This window comes from Pleurodeles waltl, chromosome 11, assembly GCF_031143425.1.
Source record: "Pleurodeles waltl isolate 20211129_DDA chromosome 11, aPleWal1.hap1.20221129, whole genome shotgun sequence".
Classification (NCBI taxonomy): Eukaryota; Metazoa; Chordata; class Amphibia; order Caudata; family Salamandridae; genus Pleurodeles; species Pleurodeles waltl.
In genome coordinates, this window is record NC_090450.1 from 1674244 (window position 1) to 1699858 (window position 25615).

General features: G+C 49.4%; 1 protein-coding gene and 1 long non-coding RNA gene across 3 annotated transcripts in view; one reads left to right on the forward strand and one right to left on the reverse strand.

The window, feature by feature from the left end:
* The window catches only part of LOC138265201 (uncharacterized), a 101474-nt gene extending 91715 nt beyond the window's left edge, over positions 1–9759 (reverse strand). Inside the window, exon 1 of the long non-coding RNA XR_011199311.1 lies at positions 9686–9759. This is a non-coding gene — a long non-coding RNA (uncharacterized lncRNA). The remainder of the gene's footprint in view (positions 1–9685) is intronic.
* The window catches only part of LOC138265200 (probable cation-transporting ATPase 13A4), a 249446-nt gene that overhangs the window by 122367 nt on the left and 101464 nt on the right, over positions 1–25615 (forward strand). For both annotated transcript variants that reach the window (XR_011199310.1, XM_069212745.1), the window contains exon 10: positions 2063–2191. Coding sequence is in view for 1 of the 2 variants with exons in the window: in XM_069212745.1 (XP_069068846.1) it covers positions 2063–2191 (129 nt within the window). In the remaining variant the exon portion in view is untranslated. The remainder of the gene's footprint in view (positions 1–2062; positions 2192–25615) is intronic.

Consider the following 25615-nt stretch of genomic DNA (forward strand, 5'->3'; position numbering starts at 1 on the left):
TGATTTTTTTTTTTTCTTTTTTTTTGTTGTAAAGTAACATAATATTACAATCTCTAACCATATTGTCACTTTAACCTTTGGCTGTGAAGTTGGACATGCACCGCTGACTTCAAGATGTAACAATAGAAAGGGAGTCAGTTCTAAAATATTAAAAGCAAGCCTATTGGCTTTATCAAGGGGCAGCACATCAACATATGCAGGTGGTGACCCCTTGGCTATGTCAAATAGTCACTAATAACCATAAGCACAAGTTATGAATTCACACATAGCAATGTTTAATAGATTTAAATGCCCTTGCGGGGCAATATGTGGCATCTCAAGGTGGAGCAGTGAATGTGAAATGAGTGGGTACTCAGCTCATTACACAATCACTTTTTTTTTATATGCTCACTTCCTTCCAGAGCCTTGCTGAGGCCCTGGGGACCCGGGCCGATGTTTAGGTGTTGGCTGGGGAACATGCATGTGGCTGCGCGGGCCTTGGGCTACCCCCACTGCCCCAAAGTTAATATAAAGTCTGAGTGTCCCGGCTTGAACGGAACGGGGCACCCAAAAATAAATTAAAAGTTAATACTGAGTCTTGAGTCCTAAGATGGATGCCATCACTTCCTGATTGATGTGGTGACAGCCAATAAGATATGACTTGAAATCTGTCAGATCCACGGAGGCTCTGTGTCCCTAAATATACCACTTTTTATTTTGTATTAATTTCTCAAAAACTACTGATTGGATTTACACTAAAACACAAACAGCATTCTTTCTGTACCAAGATCTACCCTTTTACCAAATTTGGTGTAAATCCATTCAGCGGTTTGAATTGTACCTGTGTCTCAAGTTCCTTTGGAAAAATGAATGTGAAAATCACGATTCGGGACCCCTGCCCCATTTTCTTAGGAAATGTTTAATGGACATTTGTCAAATGGCACCAAAGTTATGAGCACTCCAAAAAAGGCATTTCTTATGGAAACAAATCCTAACTACAAGTACCCAGTTGCAATGCCTCTGAGTAATACATCTAATCATATCCATGATGAGATCTGCCAACTCCCCTCACGGCACTACTGTGTGTCGCTGGTCACCTGGTGATGATCCAACATCACCCCCCTGGCAGGCAGCGTGTGCTGCAAAATCCTGCAGAGAATGTTTCCAACTCACATTGTGTGGAAGGTTGAGCACAGATGATGTCCGTTATGGCTTTGCTACCTCTCCAGGACATCCCCGGCAGCCTTGGAAGCCTCAGTTTGCTTTTTTTTCGGGATCTCCTGTGGTGGTGGCACCTCCAGACATGTGGCACCCCCTGCGGTGATCTTTGCTCTGTTGACTCTTCCTGGCAGGGGTGATCCAAGACCCCTAGTAAAGGACTCTACCCTCCATCCCCACCCACAGCGAGGTGCTCTCAGCTGCCTCGCGTGTGGCCGCAGTTGTGAAGTGATGCTGAGGCTGTGGTGTGCCCAGGTGGGTGCTCATGAAGGGGTCTCCCCTCCATCCCCACCCACAGCGAGGTGCTCTCAGCTGCCTCACGTGTGGCCGCAGTTGTGAAGTGATGCTGAGGCTGTGGTGTGCCCAGGTGGGTGCTCATGAAGGGGTCTCCCCTCCATCCCCACCCACAGCGAGGTGCTCTCAGCTGCCTCACGTGTGGCCGCAGTTGTGAAGTGATGCGGAGGCTGTGGTGTGCCCAGGTGGGTACTCATGAAGGGGTCTCCCCTCCATCCCCACCCACAGCGAGGTGCTCTCAGCTGCCTCACGTGTGGCCGCAGTTGTGAAGTGATGCTGAGGCTGTGGTGTGCCCAGGTGGGTGCTCATGAAGGGGTCTCCCCTCCATCCCCACCCACAGCGAGGTGCTCTCAGCTGCCTCACGTGTGGCCGCAGTTGTGAAGTGATGCTGAGGCTGTGGTGTGCCCAGGTGGGTGCTCATGAAGGGGTCTCCCCTCCATCCCCACCCACAGCGAGGTGCTCTCAGCTGCCTCACGTGTGGCCGCAGTTGTGAAGTGATGCTGAGGCTGTGGTGTGCCCAGGTGGTTGCTCATGGTACAGTCTGACCTAGCGCCTCTCTCCTTTCTTGCAGGCTACAGTGGGCTGGAGTCCTGCCACCTGGTGCCTGGAGACACCATTGTCATAACGAGAAACATGCTCATGCCCTGTGACGTCGTCCTGCTCAGCGGGGGGTGCATCGTGAACGAGAGCATGTTGACAGGTAACCCCTGAGGGGGGATGTTAAAGGAGCATTGGTCTGTTGGGGGGGGGGGGGGGGGGGACTTTACCATCCTGCTCTTTGGAGGGCATTGTGAACAAGAGCACCAGGACAGGTTACCCCTGAGGGGGGGGGGGGGGGGTTAAAGGGGTATTCTTCTGGGGTCTTTACCATCCTGCTCTGAGGGGGGCATTGTGAATGAGAGCATGCTCACAGATAAAATTAGGGGGTGCATTAAAGGGTTATTGTGCTCAATGGGGACCCTTTCCCGTCCTGCTCAGAGTGAGGAGGTATATACTTAAAGTGTGGTTTATCCGTCAATAAAATGCTATTAACCTGAAATCTTAGAAGAGCCATGTAAGTCAGATTGTGTCACATAACTTGTTAAAATTTGCTATTCCTTAAAAAAAGATTTTCATACCTCTGCTACATAATGTAATCGACCCTGCCAAATAATTTGGTCCTTCATTGATGCATAATTCGCATGGCCTAGGCTACGCCACCTTTCCAGCCTCAATCCTAATCAAGCTGACATTCATCTGTTCAAGCAAAATTCACTGCTTTAGGCAATATCTTTGCAGAGCCCCCCTCCTTCTTTGGAGGGGGGTGGGGCACACTTCTGGTGACAGTAAGAAAATGTGGCTGTTTTTTAGGGTTGAGCGCGCAATGGGCTCTGTCCCTAGTGTAATCTTTCTGTGGGTGTTTAACCACGCCCATCAGTTTGGTTAGTTTGTGAGTTTGCCTTTTATAAAATTTGCTTGATTTAATTTGTGAAAGGCATGCACACGTTATACCTTTTCTGATGTTTAGCCCTGTACAAGCGCACCGGTAAACTTCTGAAAACATACGAGACTCCGTATTTTCAGCTGGTTTCTGGACTACTTTTTATTTTTATTTCCTGCGCAGCATGATCTAGCTGGGCAGGAGTCGAGTGCTTTGCATGACATTGACCCTGTTACATGGATAATTGCACTTTTGCTGGTTCCATGGATATTTGCACTTTTACCGATACTTTTCACTATGAGTGAAATTCTGTTTCCTTTTGTGTGTCTGCTCCGCGCTCATGGCGGCCGGAGGCTCACTTATGTGAAACTGTTTTACTTTTGAGTTTATGTGGCAAGAAAAGCCCGGTTAGGAGTTTAAAACTTGAATAGCTCTAACTCGAGCAAACGCAAGACTGATTGCTTGGTAAATGCATGTTTGGTGAATGTAACTGATGCATAGCACCAGTGGCGGCTGCCATGAGGGAAAAGCAGTGGGGCAGCTCAGGGGACAATAGGAAATCAATTTCAAATAAAAAATGACCTGCCACCTCGGTGCCCTTCTCATCACAAGCTCATCTGCGCCAATCCAGATGCTGCTCTCATGTTGGTCATACCATTAACCAGCTTGAGAGCAGTGCTGGGATTGAGCGGAGTGGGCTGCTTTTACGTTCCCAGGGAGACTGGGAGATTATGCCTTCTGATACCCGGCAATAGCCTGGAGGCAGCCAAGTGCGCATGATGGTTTGGCCTTCCCCAGACAGTCGGCCAAACCGTCCTGTGCACTTGCAGTGGCCACCACTGCAAGGGCCTTCCATGCTTGCCTTGACCCCACTGCCAAGACTCTTCTCGAACCTGGCTCCAGTCACAATAAATGATGATAAAACTGCTTTAGCATCATTTTATTTTACATGTTTTTATGCTGCTAAGGCAGTGGGGTGACGCTCCTCCGCTATAACCGAGGAACCAACGCTATTTGGCAGATGGACTTCACATCCTCCCATTTATGGTACCCGCTTTGAAGAGCTATGCTTGCCACATGAACTTCGCATCCTCCCACCTTATGGCACCTGGTCTTAAGAGCGATGCTTGGCACATCGGCTTCAAATCCTCCCGTTATCTGGTCTTTGGTCTGAAGAGCGATGCTTGACACATGACCTTCTCATCCTCAGGTTGTATGGTACCTGGTCTGAAGAGCGATTCTAGGCACATCGGCTTCACATCCTTCCGTTGTATGGTACCCTGTCTGAAGAGTGATGCTTGGCATATGGACTTCACGTCCTACTGTTGTCTGGTACCTGGTCTGAATAGCAATGCTTGGCACACAGGCTTCACACTCTCCCATTGTCTGGTCCCTCGTCTGAAGAGCGATTCTTGGCACAAGGGCTTCATATCCTCCTGTAGTATGTACCCAGTCTGAAGAGCGATGCTTGGCACATGGGCTTCACAACCTCCCGTTATCTGGTCCCTGGTCTAAAGAGCGATGCTTGGCACATGGGCTTCACATCCTCCAGCTCTACGGTACCTGGTCTGAAGAGTGATGCTTGGCACACAAGCTTCACCTCCTCCTGTTGTATGGTATCCGGTCTGAAGAGTGATGCATTCCACGTGGGCTTCACATCTTCCTGTTGTACGATACCTGGTCTGAAGAGCGATGCATGGCACACGAGCTTCACAACCTCTCCTGTTATGGTACCCCGTCTGAAGAGCGATGCTTGGCACATGGGCTTCACATCCTCCTGTTGTCAGGTCCCTGGTCTGAATAGTGATGCTTGGCATATGGACTTCACATCCTCCCGTTGTATGGTCCCTGGTCTGAAGAGTGATGCTTGGCACATGGGTTTCACAACCTCCCGTTGTCTGGTCCCTGGTCTGAAGAGTGATGCTTGGCATATGGACTTCACATCCTCCCGTTGTATGGTCCCTGGTCTGAAGAGTGATGCTTGGCACATGGGCTTCACATCCTCCTGTTGTCTGGTCCCTGGTCTGAAGAGTAATGCTTGGCATATGGACTTCACATCCTCCCGTTGTATGGTACCAAGTCTGAAGAGCAATGCTTGGCATATGGGTTTCACAACCTCCCGTTGTCTGGTCCCTGGTCTGAAGAGTGGTCCTTGGCATATGGGCTTTCATCCTTCTGTTGTCTGGTACCTGGTCTGAAGAGTGATGCATTCCACATGGGCTTCACATCTTCCTGTTGCACGATACCTGGTCTGAAGAGCGATGCATGGCACACGAGCTTCACAACCTCTTGTATTATGGTACCCCGTCTGAAGAGCGATGCTTGGCACGTGGGCTTCACAACCTCCCGTTGTCTGGTCCCTGGTCTGAAGAGTGGTGCTTGGCATATGGGCCTTCATCCTCCTGTTGTCTGGTACCTGGTCTGAAGAGCGATACCTGGCACACAAGCTTCACAACCTCTCATATTATGGTACGTGGTGTGAAGAGCGATGCTTGGCACATGGGCTTCACATCCTCCTGTTGTCTGGTCCCTGGTCTGAAGAGTGATGCTTGGCATATGGACTTCACATCCTCCTGTTGTATGGTACCCAGTCTGAAGAGCGATGCTTGGCACATGGGTTTCACAACCTCCCGTTGTCTGGTCCCTGGTCTGAAGATTGGTCCTTGGCATATGGGCTTTCATCCTCTTGTCTGGTTCCTGGTCTGAAGAGCGATACTTGGCACATGGGCTTCACAACCTCCCGTTGTCTGGTCCCTGGTCTGAAGAGTGGTCATTGGCATATGGGCTTTCATCCTCCTGTTGTCTGGTACCTGGTCTGAAGAGTGATGCTTGGCATATGGACTTCACATCCTCCTGTTGTCTGGTACCCAGTCTGAAGAGCGATGCTTGGCACATGGGCTTCACATCCTCCTGTTGTATGGTACCCAGTCTGAAAAGCGATGCTTGGCACAATGGCTTCTCAGCCATTTCTCTCTTATTGTACCTGGTCTGATGAGTGTTGCTTGACACATGGGCTTCACACCCTCCCGTTGTCTGGTCCCTGGTCTGAAGAGCGATGCTTGGCACACGGGCTTCACATATTCCCATCTTATGGTCCCTGGTCTGATGAGTGATGCTTGGCACATGGGCGTCACATCCTTCCATATTATGCTATCCAGTCCGAAAAGTGACGCGTGGCACACAGGCTTCACATCCTTCTGTTGTCTGATCCCTGGTCTGAAGAGCGATGCTAGGCACACGGGCTTCACATCATCCCATATTATGGTACCCAGTGTGAAGAGTGACACTTGGCACACAGACTTCACATCCTCCTGTTGTCTGGCACCCAGTCAGAAGAGCTATATTTGGCAGACTGGCTTCACATACTCCCACCTTATGGTACCTGGTCTGATGAGTGATGCTTGGCACATGGGCTTTACATCCTTCGGTCTTATGGTACCCATTTTGACTGGGTTAATCTGTTTACCAAACCGCAAAAAGGGTTTGAGAAACGCAATTAGGAAGAAGCATTCCAAGGGCATCCCTTGCTAACTGCAGGTTGTAGTGTGATGTATGACTGTTTGTGACCGTGAATGTGGTCTCAAAAAACAATCGCTGTTAACGCCAATTTCAAGGGATCCCTTACCCTTTGTGAATGGAAGCTAAAATATTTTTTCTAAGCAAGTACTGGTCCCTCGGACCACTGCCTACTCTGAAAAAATGAAAAGAAAACTTTTCTTTCTTTTGTTTGAAATGCAAGAAAAACGGACTGCATTTAAAAAAAAAAAAACTGCTTTATTTACAAAGCAGTCACAGACATGCTGACCCCAACTGGCCACCATCCCTGTGAATGCAGCCATTCCCAATGGGGTCGCAAATTGCAGCCTACCTCATGAATATTTATGAGGAAGGTCGTTTGCGACCCCACTGGGAATCGTAAACAGTGTACTCAACACTGTTGTACATATTGTTTTGTGATTTGCAATTTGTGATTCCTAAATGGAACGCAAATTGCGAGTCGCAAAACAAAAGATCGTACATCTGGCCCTAATGGCCAGATGTATGAAAGCCTTTTCCCGGTGCCGAAGGCGACTGGTAAAAGGCTTTTCACCATGTAACAATCTTATTCTGCGAGAATTGGTTTACGAGTCATTATTAAGGAGAGAATTTCCCAGTACGTCCTTTCTCCATTGAGAGTCGCAGGGGGATGTAAGATTGTTTTGCGCCCACCTTCACATTCGCAAAACAATCACAATTACCACCAACTTCAAGTTGGTGGTAATTCATTCGCAAACGGGGAAGGAGTCCACAAGGGACCCCTTACCCTTTGTGAATGGAAGCAAAAATATTCTTTCAGAGCAGGACTTGGTCCCACAGACCCCTGCCCACTATGAAAAAATGAAAAGAAAAGTGTTTTTTTTGTTTTGTTTGTTTGAAATGCATTCCGTTATCTTCTAAGGAAAACAGGCTGCATTTACATTTTTTTTTAAAAGCTGCTTTATTGAAAAGCAGTCACAGAGATGGTGGTCTGCGTCCGCAGCAGGTCACCATTCCTGTGAGTGCGGTTATTCCCAATGGGTTCACAAATTCTGAACTACCTCATGAATATTAATGAGGTAGGGCATTTGTGACCCCACTGGGAATTACAAACAGTGTAAACCACACTGTTCTACATCCCAGTTTGCGATTTCCTAATTGCGAATCGCTAAGATTTGCTATTAGGAAAGCACAAACCTACATACATCTGGCCCTTGATGCCTTCAAAAGAGTGTCCTTACATAGTGGGCTGCCGTGTAATATGAGGATGCATTAAGGCCTTAAATGACCTGCTGTGTAATAGGAAGATGATGTAAGTCATGGAATGGGCCGTTATGTAACATGAGTATTTTTAAGACCAGAAATGGGCTGCTGTGTAATATGTGGATGGTATAAGACGTCATATGGGCTACTGTGTGATATGAGGATTAGGTAAATCATGGGGCCGTTATGGAATATGAGGAGAGGGAATACACAGAATAGGCATTCATGTAATATAAGACTGGAGTAAGATAAGGAATGGGCTGCTGTCCAATATGAGACTGGAGTAAGACATGGAACACGCTGCTGTGTGATACGAGACTGGAGTAAGACATGGAATGGGCTGCTGTGTAATATAATACTGGAATAAGACATGGAATGGGCTGCTGTGTAATATAAAACTGGAATAAGACACGGAATGGGTCAGTGTATAATATGAGAGTGGCGTAAGATACAGAATGGCTTGCTGTGTAATATAATACTGGAAAAGGAAACGGAATGGGCTGCTGTGAAATATGAGAGTGGAGTAAGACACAGAATAGGCTGCTGTGTAAGACGAGCCTGGAGTAAGACTAGGAATGGGCTGCTGTGTAATATGAGACTAGAGTAAGACACGGAATGGGCTGCTGTGTAATATGAGACTGGAGTAAGAGTAGGAATGGGCTGCTGTGTAATATGACACTGGAGAAAGACATGGAATGGCTTGCAGTGTAATATTAGCATGGAGTAAGGAACAGTACAGACTGTTGTGCAGATTGAGCAGGAGTAAGACATGTTCTGTTGTGAACGAGTCTTGCATCCGCATTATTCCCGGCCCTTCTAAGTGTTGGTATATTTTCACAAAGGAGTGTGAAGAAATGTTAAATGTTCTGTTGGTTCATTTCACGGATCTAAAACCTCCAGGTGATTACATGTTTTATTGACAGACTGCTCTATGAGTGACACAATGCGTGCAAGAGAAGTCTGCATTGGACATTGCACAGAAAAAGGACTGGAATGTTGGGCTGCTGGATTAAAAGCAGATATGATAAACTGACTGCCAATGGCATGTGATGGGAATTAAGGATTTATCTCACCATGGTCAGTTTAAAGACAGATTAACACAGGCTACCTGGTGAGCTACAAAGAAAAGGGTATTTATAATAAAGTCGTGTATAATTTTAAAAGTCATCAAAGGGCCACAGCCTCACAATTGAAAATTGGTGAAAGAAGCCCATGTGCTCAATACTCCAGCTAAGACGTTGTCTGTTGGCGCTGTGTGCAGGTGACGCCCCGGTCTTATGTGAGTCTTTGAGACACACACAATGTGAACGGATCAAGGGTGTATTTACAAGCGCCTCTGGAACTTCGCTTTTAGTGATGGTCTGGCGTCGCACACTGCAGGGCCATGTCTACAAGGCCACGTAAAGCCACCCTGGGTGGCTTTTCATGGCCTTGTAAATCAGGACTGTGTGCAAAGCAGCGCAAGTCGCTGCGTTGCCTCCCTCTGTGACACAGTGGCATGCCATGGGTGTTACAGTGGGTTTCCCACCTACAACCCAAGGCATTTAACTCATTCCCAAAGATTTCATAAAGCTTGGAATGCGTCAAAAGCCTACGCCTCCCCAGCGGAGGCAAAACTGAGGCGCAACAAGGAGAAATACCTTTATTTCCCCTTGTTTTTCCTTCTGCTGTGTGCTGCGTTCCCAGCACAGGTAGAAAGAGGAAAACACTCCTCGTGATTTGTTTTTGCGCAGGTTGGTGTCCCACATAAACCCAGGTCATTCATTCTTGATAAAGTATAAGCTCCGGTCATTCACTGTACACCAAGTATAAACCTTTGCTGACTGATAGTAAATCGTTGTCATCCAGTGTTGACCATGTATACACCCTGGTCAACCTGTGCAAACAATGTATTAACCGTGGTTATCCACGTTGACCAAGTATAAATGTGGACCATCAATCGTTGACAATTTGTAAATGCTGGTCATACAAAATTAATCGTATATACATACTCACCGCCGCTGTCTCCAGCTCTCCCAGGTTTATTGCCTCGGGCACAGCGGGTGCTTTAGGAGAGAGCGAGGGACTTGAGGAGAGAAAAAGTGAAGGGGGCAGATGACGGTAGGATGGATGTGTTACTGTCAAGACATGCAGATCTGCCAACCTGAACGAAACACTCACCGGGTGAGGAGGGGGCGGGGCCTTGTGCCAAGAAGTACCTGAGAGGCACTTTTGCCCCCACCCAGCCCCAAGTCCCCTCACCCTAAAAAGAGAAAGCTTTGAGGCTGGTGCCCATGTCCTGGGGTGTTTTCACACCCCTTTATGGATGTCGGCAGTCCTAAGCCCCAGAAAACGAGCTGGGAGTCTACTGTTTACAGTGGTTTTCAGCTTGTTTTCCCTGCCGCCATGTGATATCGGCTCCTCACTGGGTGACCATGTGCTAGGAGCCGATAGAGTGGGTCACACTTGGCACTGTGTGAGTTGGCATGTTTGAGACATGGCATGAAAACTCCATCTCAGGAAACAGTTTCACAAGTTCCTGCCTCCTTCTGTCCATCCAAAACCATGGATTGCTGCCAGGACAAGATTGGTCGAAAGACGCAGAATGAGGGCCTCGGATGCTGATTTGGAGCCCTCGGTCAGCCACTGACCCTCAGCCCCACACTGTGACCCTCACACCGCCTGGACCTCAACCACTGGGGATTGGGGCCTGGCTGCCACCCCCCTGGCCCTCAGTCATCCACTGACTGTCACCCACTGTAGGAGGCTGGCCTGGTTTGTAGTTTGTAGTGGGTACCAAAGGTACTTACACCTTATACCAGGTCCACTTAGTCCTTATTAGTGAAATGTAGTCAGTGTCTCGAAGCCAGGCTCTCTAGGGGTAGCTGTAGCTGAGCAGCCAAGGCTGAACTAGGAGACCAGCAGTAAAGCTCCTTCAATACCACTGTAGTCACACAATACTTACACACAAGAAGAACAATACCCAATGTTACCAAAAATAAAAGTACCTTATTTTAGTCACACAATGCCAAAAATACTTTGTGGGCTATACTCCCTTAGGAGGTAAGTAAATGACACAATATATACACTAGTAATCAAAAACGGGTAAGTACACAGTAGTAAAATAGTTCAAACAGTGAAAATCACCGTAGGTTGCAATGGGCCTTGGGGGACCACAAACCATATACTGAAATAGTGGAATGCGAAAGTCGATTTCCCACCTAGGCAAGTGTAGTGTGTAGAGGGGCGCTGGGAGTGTAAGAAAACACCAAAGGTAAGTAAAATACACAAACCAGAGCCGAAGAAAGCAGGAGTAAAACACAGCATGTTTTCTAAAACACAGTAGAAATTGTGATATAAGATAATGCAAGAACCAGAAGAGACTGTAAGACATCAGCAATGGATTCCTGGACCTGAAGACTTGTGGAAGAAGGGGACCAAGTCCAAGAAGCACTGAAGAGTCCAGGGAGAACAGGAGCCCCTGGCTAACCTGAAGGTGCAAAAATGGAACCACCGGTGAGAAGACAAAGTCCGTATTGCACCAAAGAAGACAGATGCATGTTCCTGGTTGGTGCAGAAGATGTTCCACGCCAGATGGATGAATGCAGTCTGTTTTGATCTCGCAGCATTCAGCCGACAAGCCTTGGCACAAGCAAAACTCGCAGTTAGCAAAAAATGGTGCTGCCTGGAACCAGGAGGGACCTGGTGGCCTCTACCCAGGAGGGGTAGGAAGAGGGGGCTCTTATAAACTCAGAGGGCCCTCGAGAGACCAGGCAGCACACACAGGAGTCCCACAGTACGGCGACAAAGGAGGTGCAAATGGAGGCCCATGCAGCACGACGCAAACGTTTCCCACGCCACCGGAGAACCACTCAGGAAGCTGTGCGTCACAGGATGTAGTGCAGCGGTCCTAAGCTGTGCTGTGCATGAAGAACTTCTTGGAAGGTCACACACAAGCCTTGGCAACTGCAAGTCACACAGTGGATGGGGGTACTGTCTTGCGTGGGAAGGCAAGCTCCTACCGCCACCAAAGTTGGACAGTGGGACTGCCGGAGTCACTTTAGTCCACCACCTGTGTTGCTGGATCCACGCCTGTCATCTGGAGAGGGGGCCCAAGCCACCGGTCGTCGCTGCAGAGAGGTGCTTTCTGAAACAGGGAAGTGACTCTGTCACTCCACAGGAGATTCCTTCAGTTCTTCTGGTGCAGGCTGAACACAGGCAGTCCTCAGAGGATGTACAACCTGGAAACTGTTGCAGTTGCTGGCAGGACCTGAGGATACAATGTTGCAGAAGTCGTCTTTGCTTCTTTGTTACAGTTTTGTAGAGTTCCTGGAGCAGTCAGGGGTTGATCTGTCTGTAGAAGATGAAGTAAAGGATGCAGAGGATTCCTGCAGGAGTCTTGCAATCAAAATCTTAAGAACCACCCAGAGGAGAGACCCTAAATAGCCCTGAGAGGGGGATTGGTCACCTAACCTAGTAAGCACCTATCAGGAGGGGTCTCTGTCGTCACCTGCTGGCACTGGCCACTCTGATGCTCCCAGAGTACCCCACCCCCTTGGAATCCAAGATGGCAAAACCTAGGGACACTCTAGAGGAGCTCTGGGCACCACCCCTTGGGTGGTGATGGACTGGGGAGTGGTCACTCCCCTTTCCTTTGTCCAGTTTCGTCCCAAAGCAGGGACTGGGGTTCCCTGAACTGGTGTAGACTGGATTATGCAAGGAGGGCACCATCTGTGCCCTTTAAAGCACTTCTAGAGGCTCTGGAAGGAAACCCCTCCCCAGCCTGTAACACCTATTTCCAAAGAGAGAGGGTTTAACACCCCTGTCCCAAAGGAAATACATTGTTCTGTCTTCCTGTCTTCCTGGGATTGGGCTGCCCAAGCCCCAGTAGGGCAGAGCCCTGTCTGTGAGGTGGCAGCAGCTGTAGCTGCAGTGAAAACCTCAGAAGACTGGAATGGCAGTACTGGGGGTCCATGGTGGAGCCCCCAGGGTGCATGGAACTTGGCCACCAATACCATAATCAGTATTGGGGTACAATTCCCTGTTGTTAGACACTTCACATGGCCATATTCGGAGTTCCCTTGTGAAGCTACATATATGTATTATGTATTACCAGTATGTAAGTAGAAATTTGGAACCAGAGCAAGCATAAGCACTGGAGTCCTGGTTAGCAGGACTCCTATGACAGTCAAGAATATTGACAAAAACAGTGAAACTGAGTAACATGAAGGGCACACACCATAAGAGGATCCCAGTGAGACAGTAAACAACACACTGACAAACAGGCCAATAATGGGGGTAACCATGCTAGAAAGAGGCTACTTTCTCACACCCACTGACCCTATCACCACCTGGACCTCAACCAATGGGGAGCGAGGTCTGGCTGCCACCTCTGCCCTCTGTCACCCACTGACCCTCATACCCACTGGCTCTCAAACAATGAGGACCAGGGTCTGGCTGCCACCCTGTGCCCGTGGTCACCCACTGACCCTCACACCGCCTGGACCTCAACCAATGGGGAGCGAGGTCTGGCTGCCATCCCCCTGACCCTCAGTCACCCCAGACCCTCAGTCATCCACTGACCCTCACACCACCTGGACCTCAACCAATGGGGAGCGAGGTCTGGCGGCCATCCCCCTGACCCTCAGTCACCCCAGACCCTCAGTCACCCACTGACCCTCACACCACCTGGACCTCAACCAATGGGGAGCAGGGTCTGGCTGCCACCCTGTGCCCTCAGTCACACACTGACCCTCATAACCATAGGGGCTTAACTTATGAGGAGCGAGGTCTGGCTGCCACCCCCTGCCCTCAGCCCTCCACTGACCCTCATACCACTTGCGCTCAACCAATGGGGAGAAGGGTTTGCCTGCCACCCCTTCTCCTGACCCCCAGTCACCCCCTGATCCCCAGTCATCCACTGGCGTTAAACCAATGGGAAACGAGGTCTGGCTCCCACCCCCTGCCCTCAGTCACCTACTGACCCTCAATGCCCACTGGTGCTCAGCTAATCGGGAACGAGGAAGAGTCACAATCTTAATGGTTCAAGCCTCACTCCGAGCCCTCAGCCCCCCCCCCCCCCGCCCCATCTATGTCCACCAGCTGAGGTGTCCAAAAACCGAGGCCTTGAGCTGGATCTTGCTACCTCCACATTTGTACGGAGGAGGCTTTGGCCCTGTAAGGACCTCCCCACCCCCCCCCCCCTCTCCCCCCACCTCCACGGGGAAACCCCAAGAGGACAGTCTGCTGGGGCGGGAGATATGAAGAGATATACACCTAGCAGGGGAGCTAAGAAGGGGAAGGAGCAGATAGTGCTGCGTGGAGCAGGTGTGGGTCTAGGCGCTACTGTAAGCTGAGGGTACCTGAAGCCGTCACTGTCTACTGGAGTTTTGAAGAGATATACACCTGCCAGGGGAGCTGAGAAGTGGAAGGAGCTGATAGTGCTGCGTGGACCAGGTGTGGGTCTAGGCGCTACTGTAAGCTGAGGGTACCTGGAGCCGTCACTGTCTGCTGGGGCGGGAGATATGAAGAGATATACACCTAGCAGGGGAGCTGAGATGTAGAAGGAGCAGATAGTGCTGCGTGGAGCAGGTGTGGGTCTAGGCGCTACTGTAAGCTGAGGGTACCTGAAGCCGTCACTGTCTACTGGAGATATGAAGAGATATACACCTGGCAGGGGAGCTGAGAAGTGGAAGGAGCAGATAGTGCTGCGTGGACCAGGTGTGGGTCTAGGCGCTACTGTAAGCGGAGTGTACCTGGAGCCGTCATTGTCTGCTGGGGCGGAAGACATGAAGAAGCGCACATTCTAAGCGCTGAGAAGTGGAGAGAAGATAGTGCTGCGCGGAGCAGGTGTGGGCGCTAGGCGCTGCTCTGACACCTTGGCACGTCTTGCCTCCTGCTTCAAGGGGCTGTAACCTGAGGTTACCTGGAGCCTTCTCTGCCTGGACTTGTGCTCCCACTCGGAGCAGTCACAGAAATCTCTGGTATTTGAAGACTTTGCTCCCTCCCTCCCCTCAGGGGCGCGCCTGGTCCTCACAAGTGAAGTCTCGCTGAGGCGTGCCCCCTCCTGAGGGTGTCACCGGGAGTGCGGGTCTTAAAGCTATAATTAAAAATATATATATATATCTAAACTGTGAGCTGTCCTGACATGTGCAACTAGATGCTGGTGCGATGCCACAGAGGAATGTGTTCTCCTGAGGGCCCAGAGGTGTTAGTGGCCCCCGTGGGTCCAGAAGTGTGTGTGTGTTCCCAGAGGGCCCAGAGGTGTGTGTTGCCCTCCTGTTGAAGGGAGCCAGTCCACCTGCCTGGATCTCTGCTGCCTTACTCTGGGTGTGTCCCTCGAGGGCCCAGAGGTGTGTGTGGCACCCCAGGGCCCAGAGGTGTGTGTGGCCCCGGAGGACCCAGAGGTGTGTGTAATCCCGAAGGCCAAGAGCTGTGTGTGGCCCCCGAGGGCGCAGAGCTGTGTGTGACCTCGGAGGTCCCAAAGGTGTATGCGACTCCAGAGGTGTATGTGTGGCTCCCGAGGGTCAGGAGGTGTGTGTGACCCCGAGGGCCCAGAGCTGTGTGTGGCCCCGGAGGACCCAGAGGTGCGCGTAAGCCCGAAGGCCCAGAGCTGTGTGTGGCCCCCGAGGGCCCAGAGCTGTGTGTGGCCTCGGAGGGCCCAGAGGTGTATGTGACACCAGAGGTGTGTGTGGCACCCAAGGGTCCGGAGATGAGTGTGGCCCCCGAGGCCTAGAGGGGTGTGTGGACTCGGAGGGCCTAGAGGTGTGTGTGACACCCGAGGGTGCGGAGGTGTGTGTGACCCCGAGGGCCCAGAGCTGTGTGTGGCCCTACTGCTGAAGGGAACCCGTCTACCTGTCCGGCTCTGGTATGCCTTATTCTGGGTGTGGCCCCTAGCTGTGTGTGGCACCCGAGGCCCCAGAGGTGTGTGACCCCCGGAGGGCCCAGAGCTGTGTGGCTCCGGAGGGCCAAGATGTGTATGTGACCCCGGAGGGCCGAGAGCTGTGTGTGGCCCCGGAGGGCCCAGAGCTGTGTGTGGCCCTACTGCTAAAGGGAGCCCGTCTACCTGTCCGGCTCTGGTATGCCTTACTCTGGGTGTGGCCCCTAGCTGTGTGTGGCCCCCGAGGCCCCAGAGGTGTGTGTGTGTGTGACCCCCGGAGGGCCCAGAGCTGTGTGGCTCCGGAGGGCCAAGATGTGTATGTGACCCCGGAGGGCCGAGAGCTGTGTGTGGCCCCGGAGGGCCCAGAGCTGTGTGAGGCCCCTTGCTGCAGTTTGTCTCACATTCGTGCTAAGACACCAGAAGCGCCATCCCACATTTTTCAAATGTAAACGAACTTGCAAAATGATCTAATTTAAATTAATATTATATTTTGTTGCTTGGACAGACATCCTGAAAGCTGTAATGTGTTTTGTTTGTTCTTATCACCCTAATGACATTAACGTAGTGCTCTGTGTGCAAGTTTATTTGTGCGCGCCTTGAAGCTTGGCTCAATGTGACACTGTTGCGCTTTATGAATTAAATACATGCAAATGATCAAGTTCAGGGGACAGAGGATCTGCTCTCGTCATTAGGTAGGCCCTAAGGTACTCGCACCTTATACCAGGTCCAGTTATCCCTTATTCGTGAAGTGTAGGCAGTGCCTAGAAGCCAGGCTGTCTAGAGGTAGCTGTAGCAGAGCAGCTTGGGCTGAACTAGGAGACATGCAAAGCTCCTGCATTACCTCTATAGTCACACAGCACTTACACACATGAAAGATGATACTCAGTGTTACCAAAAATAAAGGTACTTTATTTTAGTGACCCAAATGCCAAAAATACCATAGAGACTACACTTCCTTAGAAAGGTAAGTAATACACAAATTATATACAGTAGTATGCAAAAACGGGTGTAAAAACAGAAAACAGTGCAATTAGTGAAAATCACAATAGTTAGAAATGGTCCTGGGGGAACACAAACCATACACTAAGAAAGTGGAATGCGAAAGTCAGTTTCCCACCTAGTCAAGTGTAGTGTGTAGAGGTGTACTGGGAGTATTAGAAAACACCAAGGGTTATGACTAGAATCCACCCCAGTGCCCAGGAAAGCAGGCGTAAAACACAGTAACTTTCCTAGGACACACAGAAACATAAGAATGAAGATTATTCAAGAACCAGAAGAGACTGCAACACACCAACATTGGATTCCTGGACCTTAGGACCTGCGGAAGAAGGAGACCAAGTCCAAGAAGCACAGAAGAGTCCAAGGAGAACAGGAGCCCCTGCTAACCCGGATGAAGGTGCAAAAGAAGAACCACCGGTGAGGAAGAAGTCAGTACTGCACCCAAGAGGATGGATGCAGGTTCCTGGTTGGTACAAGTGATGTCCCACGCCGGATGGAGGATTGCAGTCTGGTTTGCGTCCCTGGAGTCTGCCAACAAGCCTTGGCACATGCAAAGCTCACGGTTAACAAAAAATGGCGCTGCCCGGGACCAGGAAGGACCAGGTGGACACTACCCAGGAGGGGGACTCAGAGGGGACTATCAGCAACTCGGAGAGCCCACAGAAGACCAGGCAGCATGCATAGGAGTCCCACAGCATGGTGACAAAGGAAGTGCAAAAGGAGGCCTATGCAGCACGACGACAAAGGTTCCCACGCAGGAAGCTGTGAGTTGCAGAATAGAGTGCTGGAGGCTGGAGCTGCACGGTACATGAAGAACTTTGTGGAAGGATCCAACAAGCCTGGTCAACTACAAAACACGCAGTGCACAGGGGTACTGTTTTGCATGGGGAGGCAAGCTCTTACTTCCAGCAAAGTTGGACAGTAGGATGTCAGGACCGTCGGGACCACTTCAGGCTACCACCCGTGATGGAGGGTCAACGCAGCTCGTTAGGAGGGGGGATCCACGCAGCCAGTAGTTGATGCAGTGAGGTGCCTGCTGAAGCAGGGGAGTGACTCCTTCACCCCAAGGGAGATTCTTCGCTCTTCTGGTGCAGACTGAAGAGAGGCTGTCCTCTGAGGATGCACAACTTGGAAACAGTTGCAGTTGCTGGCAGAAGCTGAAGATACAAAGTTGAAGAAATCGTCTTTGCTTCGTTGTTGCAGTTTGTAGAGTTCCTGGAGGGTCCAGATGCAGTTTTTCAGTGAGAAGTAGAAGTGGAGGATGCAGAGGATTCCCGCTGGAGTCTTGCAATCAGAATCTGGAGAACCACCCAATGGAGAGACCCAAAATAGCCCTGAAAAGGGGATTGGTCAGCTAAACAGGTAAGCACCTATCAGGGGAGGGCTCTGACATCACCTGCTGGCACTGGCCACTCAGATGCTTCCAGGGTTCCCTACCAACTTGGAATCCAAGATGGCAAAACCCAGGGACCCTCTGGAGGAGCTGAGCACCACCCCTGGGGTGGTGATGGACAGGGGAGTGGTCACTCCCCTTTTCTTTGTCCAGTTTCCCACCGGAGCAGGGACTTCGGGTCCCTGAACTGGTGTAGACTGGATTATGCAAGGAGGGCACCACCTCTGCCCTTCAAAGCATTTCTAGTGGCTTAGTGAGGCTATCCCTTCCAAGCCTATAAAACCTATTTCCAAACGGAGAGGGTGTAACACCCCTCTCCCAAAGGAAATCCTTTGCTCTGCCTTCCTGGGTTTGAGCTTCTCAAGCAACAGGAGGGCAGAAACCTGTCTGAGAGGTGGCAACAGCTGGGGCTGCCTGGAAAACCTCAGAAGGCTGGAATTGCAATAGTGGGCGTCCTCTAAGGAGCCCCCAGATTGCAAACATACAACCAATGCTTGCAAAAGCCTTGGGGTATGATTCCAACATGTTTGATACCAAACATGGCTGTGTTTGGAGTTACCATTATGTAGCTGGACATGGGTAGTGGCCTATGTGCAGCACACGTGAAATGGCGTCCCTGAACTTACAAAGTCTGGGAAAAGGGCCCTGGAGGTCGTGGGGGCACCTCTGCTAATGCAGGGGTGCCCTCACACACAGGTACGTTGCACCCTGGCTGCAATGGCAGTCCTGCAGAAGCCTTTGCATGGGCCTCCTATTGGTGGCAAAAGATATGCTGCAGCCCCTAGGGATCCCCTGGAACCCCAATACACTGGGCACCTAAGTACCATATACTAGGGACCTAAAAGGGGGCACCAGTATGCAACAAACCTAAATTAAGGGAGAGAGCATAACTACTGGAGTCCTGGTTAGTAGGATTCCAGTAGAGACACTTAAACACTGACAAATACGGAAAAAGTGGGAGTAACCAAGCTAAAAAGGGACCACATTCTACAGCACATGCCTTTTAACAGGGGCACCAGTAGTGTTATGACTGTGCATGTTTAGGGGGAGTACACAGTGTCAGAGCCAGAAATGGAGGTCTCGATGAGACACAGAGGAGGTACATAATGCCAGTGCAATGGATGAATGTCTATATGCAGTCCAATGGGTAAGCACTCTGCCTTTACATACAGTTTATCATGTAGTGTTGTGGATGAATTTCCAGATGAATTGTCAGAACAGCGCACTGGGTCAGTACTGCGTATGTTTATGCGCAGTATGTGTCATTGCTATGGATGAATGGTTAGGTGCAGTGCACTGGGTCAGTACTTGCAAATCTTTGCAGGAAGTGGTCTGATATGGGGCAGGACCACAAGCCCCAGACTGGGCAACGGGAGTGGAGGAGGTGGGAACCCAGCGGCTTTAAATCCTGCGCCACAGTCACGCAGTGTGGGACGCTTTGCAGAAAGCGCTTTGATACGGGAGCAGGACCCCAAGCCCCAGACTGCCCTGTTGGAGTGGAGGAGACAGGACCCCGGAAGCTTTGAATCCTGTCCCGCAGTGTGGGACGCTATTCAGAAATTGCTTTGATTCGGGGGCAGGACCCCAAGCCCCAGACTGCCCAGTGGGAGTGGAGGAGGCGGTAACCCGGTGGCTTTAAATCCTGTGCCACAGTCACGCAGTGTGGGACGCTTTGCAGAAAGCGCTTTGATACGGGGTCAGGTCCACAAGCCCCATACTTCCCAGCGGGAGTGGAGGAGGCGGGATCCTGACGGCTTAAAATTGTGCACCGCAGTCCTGCAGCGTGGGACGCTTTGCAGAAAGCGCTTTGATACAGGAGGCGGGAACCTGGCAGCTTTAATCCTGTGCCGCAGTCCCACAGCATGGGGCGTATTACAGAAAGTGCTTTGATCTGGGGGCAGGACCCCAAGCCCCAGACTGCCCAGCGGTAGTGGAGGAGGCAGTAACCCGGTGGCTTTAAATCCTGCTTGTATCCGGGCCTGCCTTTGCCCCTCATGGGCTGGTAGAGGCCGAGCCCTCTCTTTCCGCGTGCCTTTTGGGCTGTCTTCTACCACATGGGGCAAATAAGGCACATGAGAACTAAAATCAAAAATGGGGTAGAGGAAGGCAAATGTGCATAGTGAGAAAAGTAGCCCGGGCTCCTCTGCCCTCCGTCCATTACAAACTATCATCTGTCATGGGGGCCATAGAGATGGAACTAGAGCAAATTGGATCAGGATTGGGGCGGTGCAGAAGTTGTCACAGAGGCCCCCCTGGAACCTCTTGTTTTATTAAAGTCCTCTCCATCCGAGCTCTTACCGCGGAACTCCCAGGATGGATCAAAAGCTCATTTATTGTATCCCACCCGCAGGATGGGAGCCTAATAAGGGAGCTATCGAAGCCTTTAACATCAGATCTCTCCCCGGTCATTTCTCCACCACCCAAGAAAAGAAGGGCGCGGGCAGAAAAGCAGTTGACAACAATAGGGAAAAAGGGATGCACTATACATACACTTATAAATAAAACTAAGGATGCCCAGGGGACTGAGGCTATGCTGAGGGGACTTGCAAACTGATTATATATTAAAATCGTCTTACACAACTTTGGAGGAGAAACTTTATAAGCTGATTACTGAAAAGATGGAGCGTTTGCACGCAAGCTCGACCAGTCCATTCCCCCAGATAACCAACTCTGAGTCTTTGATAGGTGGGGAAACCGACAATTAACGTAGTTACCCTTGCGAGGTCACACGCATATCCTGGAAGTCCCTTCAAGGACGGAAATCAACAGGCACAACCCAAGGTCTGCGGTGTCTGGTGCACACTCAGCCCGAGCTCATGCTAGTTCCCTACAACCACATCAATCCTGTACTTTAGGAAATCAGATTCCGACTTACTCTGGGTGCCAAAATAACCCCCCTCGTTTCAATAGAAACGCCAACTCAGAAGGGGTTTTGCACCGACCTCTGGAAAGGCAGCTGTTTGTTCTGGTAATGGAAAACATGCACCACTGACAGAGGGCACTAAGGAGGATACAACTGGTGGTTAAATCCAGCTACCCTGTGGACATAAACAATATCATTCTTTTTGCACCCAGAGTGAATTGGGTCAGTCCTTCAAGGAAATCCACTGAGGGAGAATGTATTGTGTTACATTTAAAGACTGTCAGCTGGTGAGACGCTTGGTGGGGAATTCTGGACCATCCGGAAAGGACCAAAGGAGGTTTAAAAGTGCACCCGCTTAGCTATTTTTATGGCCCATCTGTTTCATCCATAGCCAGCTCAAAGGTGCTACAAAAAAAGCCGCCCCTCAAGATCAGGCCAATGCACCTACTGCAAATCGTTTTGAGCCACTGAACTCACTGGATGAAAACTATTGACTGGCGAAGAAACCCCAGCATGGAAGAGAAGCTCTAGATGGTTTAGCAGGAGAAGTAATTCAAGAATGATCTCCCCTGTATTCAGAGATGAATGCCCCAACCCCTCCGCCACGGGTCCCTGCATTTCCTCCCCAAACTGGAAGAGATAGACCCGAGAACAAGTCCTAAACTCTTATCCTTGATTAACTGGAACATTGCAGGAGTCCGGTATAAATTACAAAATTCTGATTGGCTTAATTTTGTGTCCTTTCATGATGTCACTTGCCTCCAGGAGATCTGTCGACTGACCCCTTGCATCTGGATGGCTTTCTAACCCGCAACAACCAGCAATTCCATCTACATCAGGAAGGGCCAATGGGGGTCTTGCTGTCCTTGTCTCCCTGAACTTATATATGACAAGGGCATCATTAAAATGGGGCTCTCCTTATTTCATGATTGTTGTATTAATGACTGCGGGAGTAAAGCTATCCTTTTAATAAACTTTTATTATAATGTCCCTTATGGTTCCTTAAATAAAATTCTTGAGAATGTAATGGATTTTCTTGACTCTTGCCTCTGGCTTCAAGATAATTATGCTTTGGGTAGAAGATTTTAATTTGCCTTTATGTCAAGTAGCAGATACAAAACGGTGCAGTTTTGTTTCAGAGGGCTGTGAAATATCAACCCATTTCAGATACTCGGAAGAAGAGGACGCACAGAATTATTTTATTAGTAAATATTTTCTTATGTTCGCTAGTAAGGTAAGCCCCCAAAGCATGAAGAAAATCCCTACTTTCACAGGATATCTCAAAGGGTGTTGTATAGATTCCTTATTAATTCTGCTGACTGATTTTAAGATAGTGCCCCAATGCGTCAGTGACCAAAAACTCCTATGTATTAATTTAGCTCATCACATCAAACCAGGTGCAAAGAAAAGGGCCAGGAGCGGCGGTGACTTCGGGCCAGATGTATCAAAACAATAGATTGCATTTCTTAAATAGCGAATTTTAAGATATCGCTATTTAAGAAATGCAAAATGGTATGTATGATTTTTGCGATTCGGTAATAGCGATTTCTTAAAATTCTCAAATTCTATTACCGAATCGCAAATAGAGAATCCAACTCCATTTGCACCTATGGGCCTGCTGCCAATGGTTTTGCATTTCCTAAATTGTGAATTCCAGTTAGGAATTCGCAATTTAGGAAATGCAAATCCCAGGGTGCTGGGGGCCTAAGGCCCCCTCTGCTGCACCCCAAAAGTATTTTTGGGTGGACATGTGAAGCACACACATGCCTTAGGGGCATGTGTGCGCTACATGTCAATTTTAAAAATGCATTTAAAATGCATTTTAAAAATGTGCACATGGTTAGCACCAAACTTCTGTTGGTGGTAATTGCATTTCTTAAACGCCCAATTCGCATTTAGGAAATGCTTGATACACGTGCTTAAGAAATCGCAAATAAGGATTCCTTATCAGCGATTTCCTATTTAGAGAATCGCAATTTGCGACTCTGTAAACGGGGTCGCAATGTTAAGGAAGCGCTATTTTAGCGCTTCCCTAACATTGCGCTGCGAATGCCTTTCATACATTCTGAAAGGCATTTTTGCATTCGGAAACGGCCGAATTTTGCGATTCGCACTGTTTGCGAATGCAAAATCGCTTGATACATCTGTCCCTACATTTTTAATAGTAATAGGGGCATGCGCATTGAATGGGAAAAGGTGGACCAAATGGCATTCAATCAGCCAGTTCTGCGGCTTTGGTCACTGATAGTATAAAATTGTCTCCAGCAGTACAGCGCTGGTTTAATTCCGCGTGAATGGCTGCCATCTTAACCTTAAGAAAGCCCTAAAAGAGGTCCCTCGCCCTTGTGTTTCAGTCAAAATGACAAGGAGTCAGTATAAAGCCACAATAGAAGAGATGAAAACTGAAATTAGAACTAAGGCCTGGACTGATCTTATGGCAGCCACCCAAATGAAGTTCTGTGGGGCGGTAAATCACCCTTATTTCTCTGAGCAAAACATAAAACCGGATGACTGTCTGATTCTAGAGGATGGTTGGGTACAACACTATGAAAGGGTCTTTCAGGAGGGAAATGATTAATCCCATGAGGGCACCAATGGCTCTAGTTACAAACGTTCTGAGAAGTATGACAATGTCCCATATTCCCCCTTCTTGGAAAATGCCCACAATAATTCCAATCTTTAAGGAAGGAAATTAGCAGGATCCAACGTGTTATAGGCCTATTTCCCTTATAGATTCCACCGTTAAAGTTATAGATAGACTGATTCTCTCACGACTGGAGGAGTGGGTAATGGAGGAAAATATTCTTTCCCAAATTCAGTATTGTTTCAGGCCATTTCTAAGTACAATAGACCAAGTTGTAAATTTACAGCTCATTTTTAGTAAATATGTAATAGTTAAAAATGAGCCATCCATATGGCATTCATTGACCTTTCTAGTGCTTTAGATTTGGTAAATAGGGGAATCTCTGGCAGATAATGGAATCCTTGGGTATTGACCCTAAGCTGTTAAATTTAATTAAGCGCTTGCACACAAACCTTAGCGTGTCGGTGAGGTACGGCCAAAACGGAGAGAGAACACGCCCAATTTCCTTCAAGCGAGGAGTAAGACAGGGATGTATCTTAGTTTCTCTGTTATTCCTGCTATATATAAATGAGCTTTACGATTTTTTACTTAGCTATGGGAAGGATTTCTATAGGATGGGCCAGAGACCGCTTCCAGTCCTCTTATATGCAGACGATGCTGTATTAATTTCACGCACTGCCAATGGTCTCCAAGGCCTGTTAGGCCTCTTTTTATCTTTCATGCAGGACCTTGACTTGAAGGTAAATTTTGCCAAATCGTACGTGATTACAAGTGGCCCTTTGAATACAGTGTCTAAAAATAAAGAATGGATGGACAAATCCTTCATAAGATGAAGGATTCCTACTATCTGGGTAAGCATCTGAATTCCTCCCTCCGATGGAACAAGTCCCAACAGCTGGAAAGGAATATTGAGGCGTTTTGACCCTCTATAACGCCAAGGCCCTAATTATTACTTTGATGGTACTTACCGCCTACCGTCGCTGTGACGGCCACAACATACCGCCACCGCAGCTACCATCCGTCCACCGTATTAAGAGCACTGCCTGACTTCTGCCACAATAAGGGCAGAAATCTGGCAGTGCTCATGATGAGGGATGGTGGTAATCTGGTGCTGCTACCACCAGCACCTCCATGCCCGCTGAACGCCGCCAGCCGTATTATGTCCAGTAATACGGCCTGGTGTGGTGCTGCTGGCAGTAGCAGCGCCCCTTCCCGTTCCCTGCCGGAAGACCTCCTCGACCAAGGTAAGTCAGGCTTCCGACAGGGGAAGGGGTTGGAGGTGCTTTGCGTGTGTGTCTGAGTGTGTGCCTGAATGTCTGAGTGTGTGTGTGAATGCGTCTGTGTTTGCGAAGGTGTATGCACGTGAGAGAATGCATGTAAGAAAGGTGAAGTGAGTGTGTGTCTGCTTGTCAGTGTGATTGTGTGTTAGAATGTGTGTGAGTATGTCTGGAAGTATGCATGAATAAATGCGTTTGTCAGTGTGTGAAAGAATGCGTGTATGTCTAAATGAATAGGTGTATGTCTGGTGCATGTGGGTGTCTGTGTGCGTGTATGCAGGGAGGGGGGCGTGGTATGAGGGGGCGCTGTGAATGTAGCGGTGGTGTGGGGTTGATGTGTCTGGCTGTGTGAGGTGGGGTCAGTTGTGTGTATGGGGGTGAGTGAGTGGAGATGAGTGGGTGTGCAGGGGTAAGTCTGGTTGGAGGGGTGTGGGGGAGCCGCCTACGGGTGACAGGGAAGGAATTCCCTGTCACCGGAAGGGCCTGCCGCCATGGTTTTCATGGCGTTCCTAACGCCATGAAAACCATGGTGGTAGGCGGCCCATAATGCCATGGGTGGGACTATGTCGGCCCCCGGGCTGGAGATGGCTCATACCATCATGCCGGTATGAGTGGAGAAGTAGCGAACTGGCTGCAGCCAACCCACCAATCTCATAATATGATGGTATACACTGCCAGCCTGTTGGCGGTGATAATGCCACATTAACCCTGGCAATCAGAAGACCGTCAATGTTAAAATGAGGGCCCAAAAGTCTAACGGCAGCTAAGTATGGGGCAGGCTTGTCGGACCACGGCAAAGCTGATTTCTTGCAACACATTGAGAACAAATTTGTACATTGACTACTGTTGGTACCTAAACATGTAGCAAACGTTATATGTCATGAGGAACTGGGGTTGCAGAACTTGGAGGATTCATTTGTTTTCTCTCCACTCCTACTGTGGATTAGATGC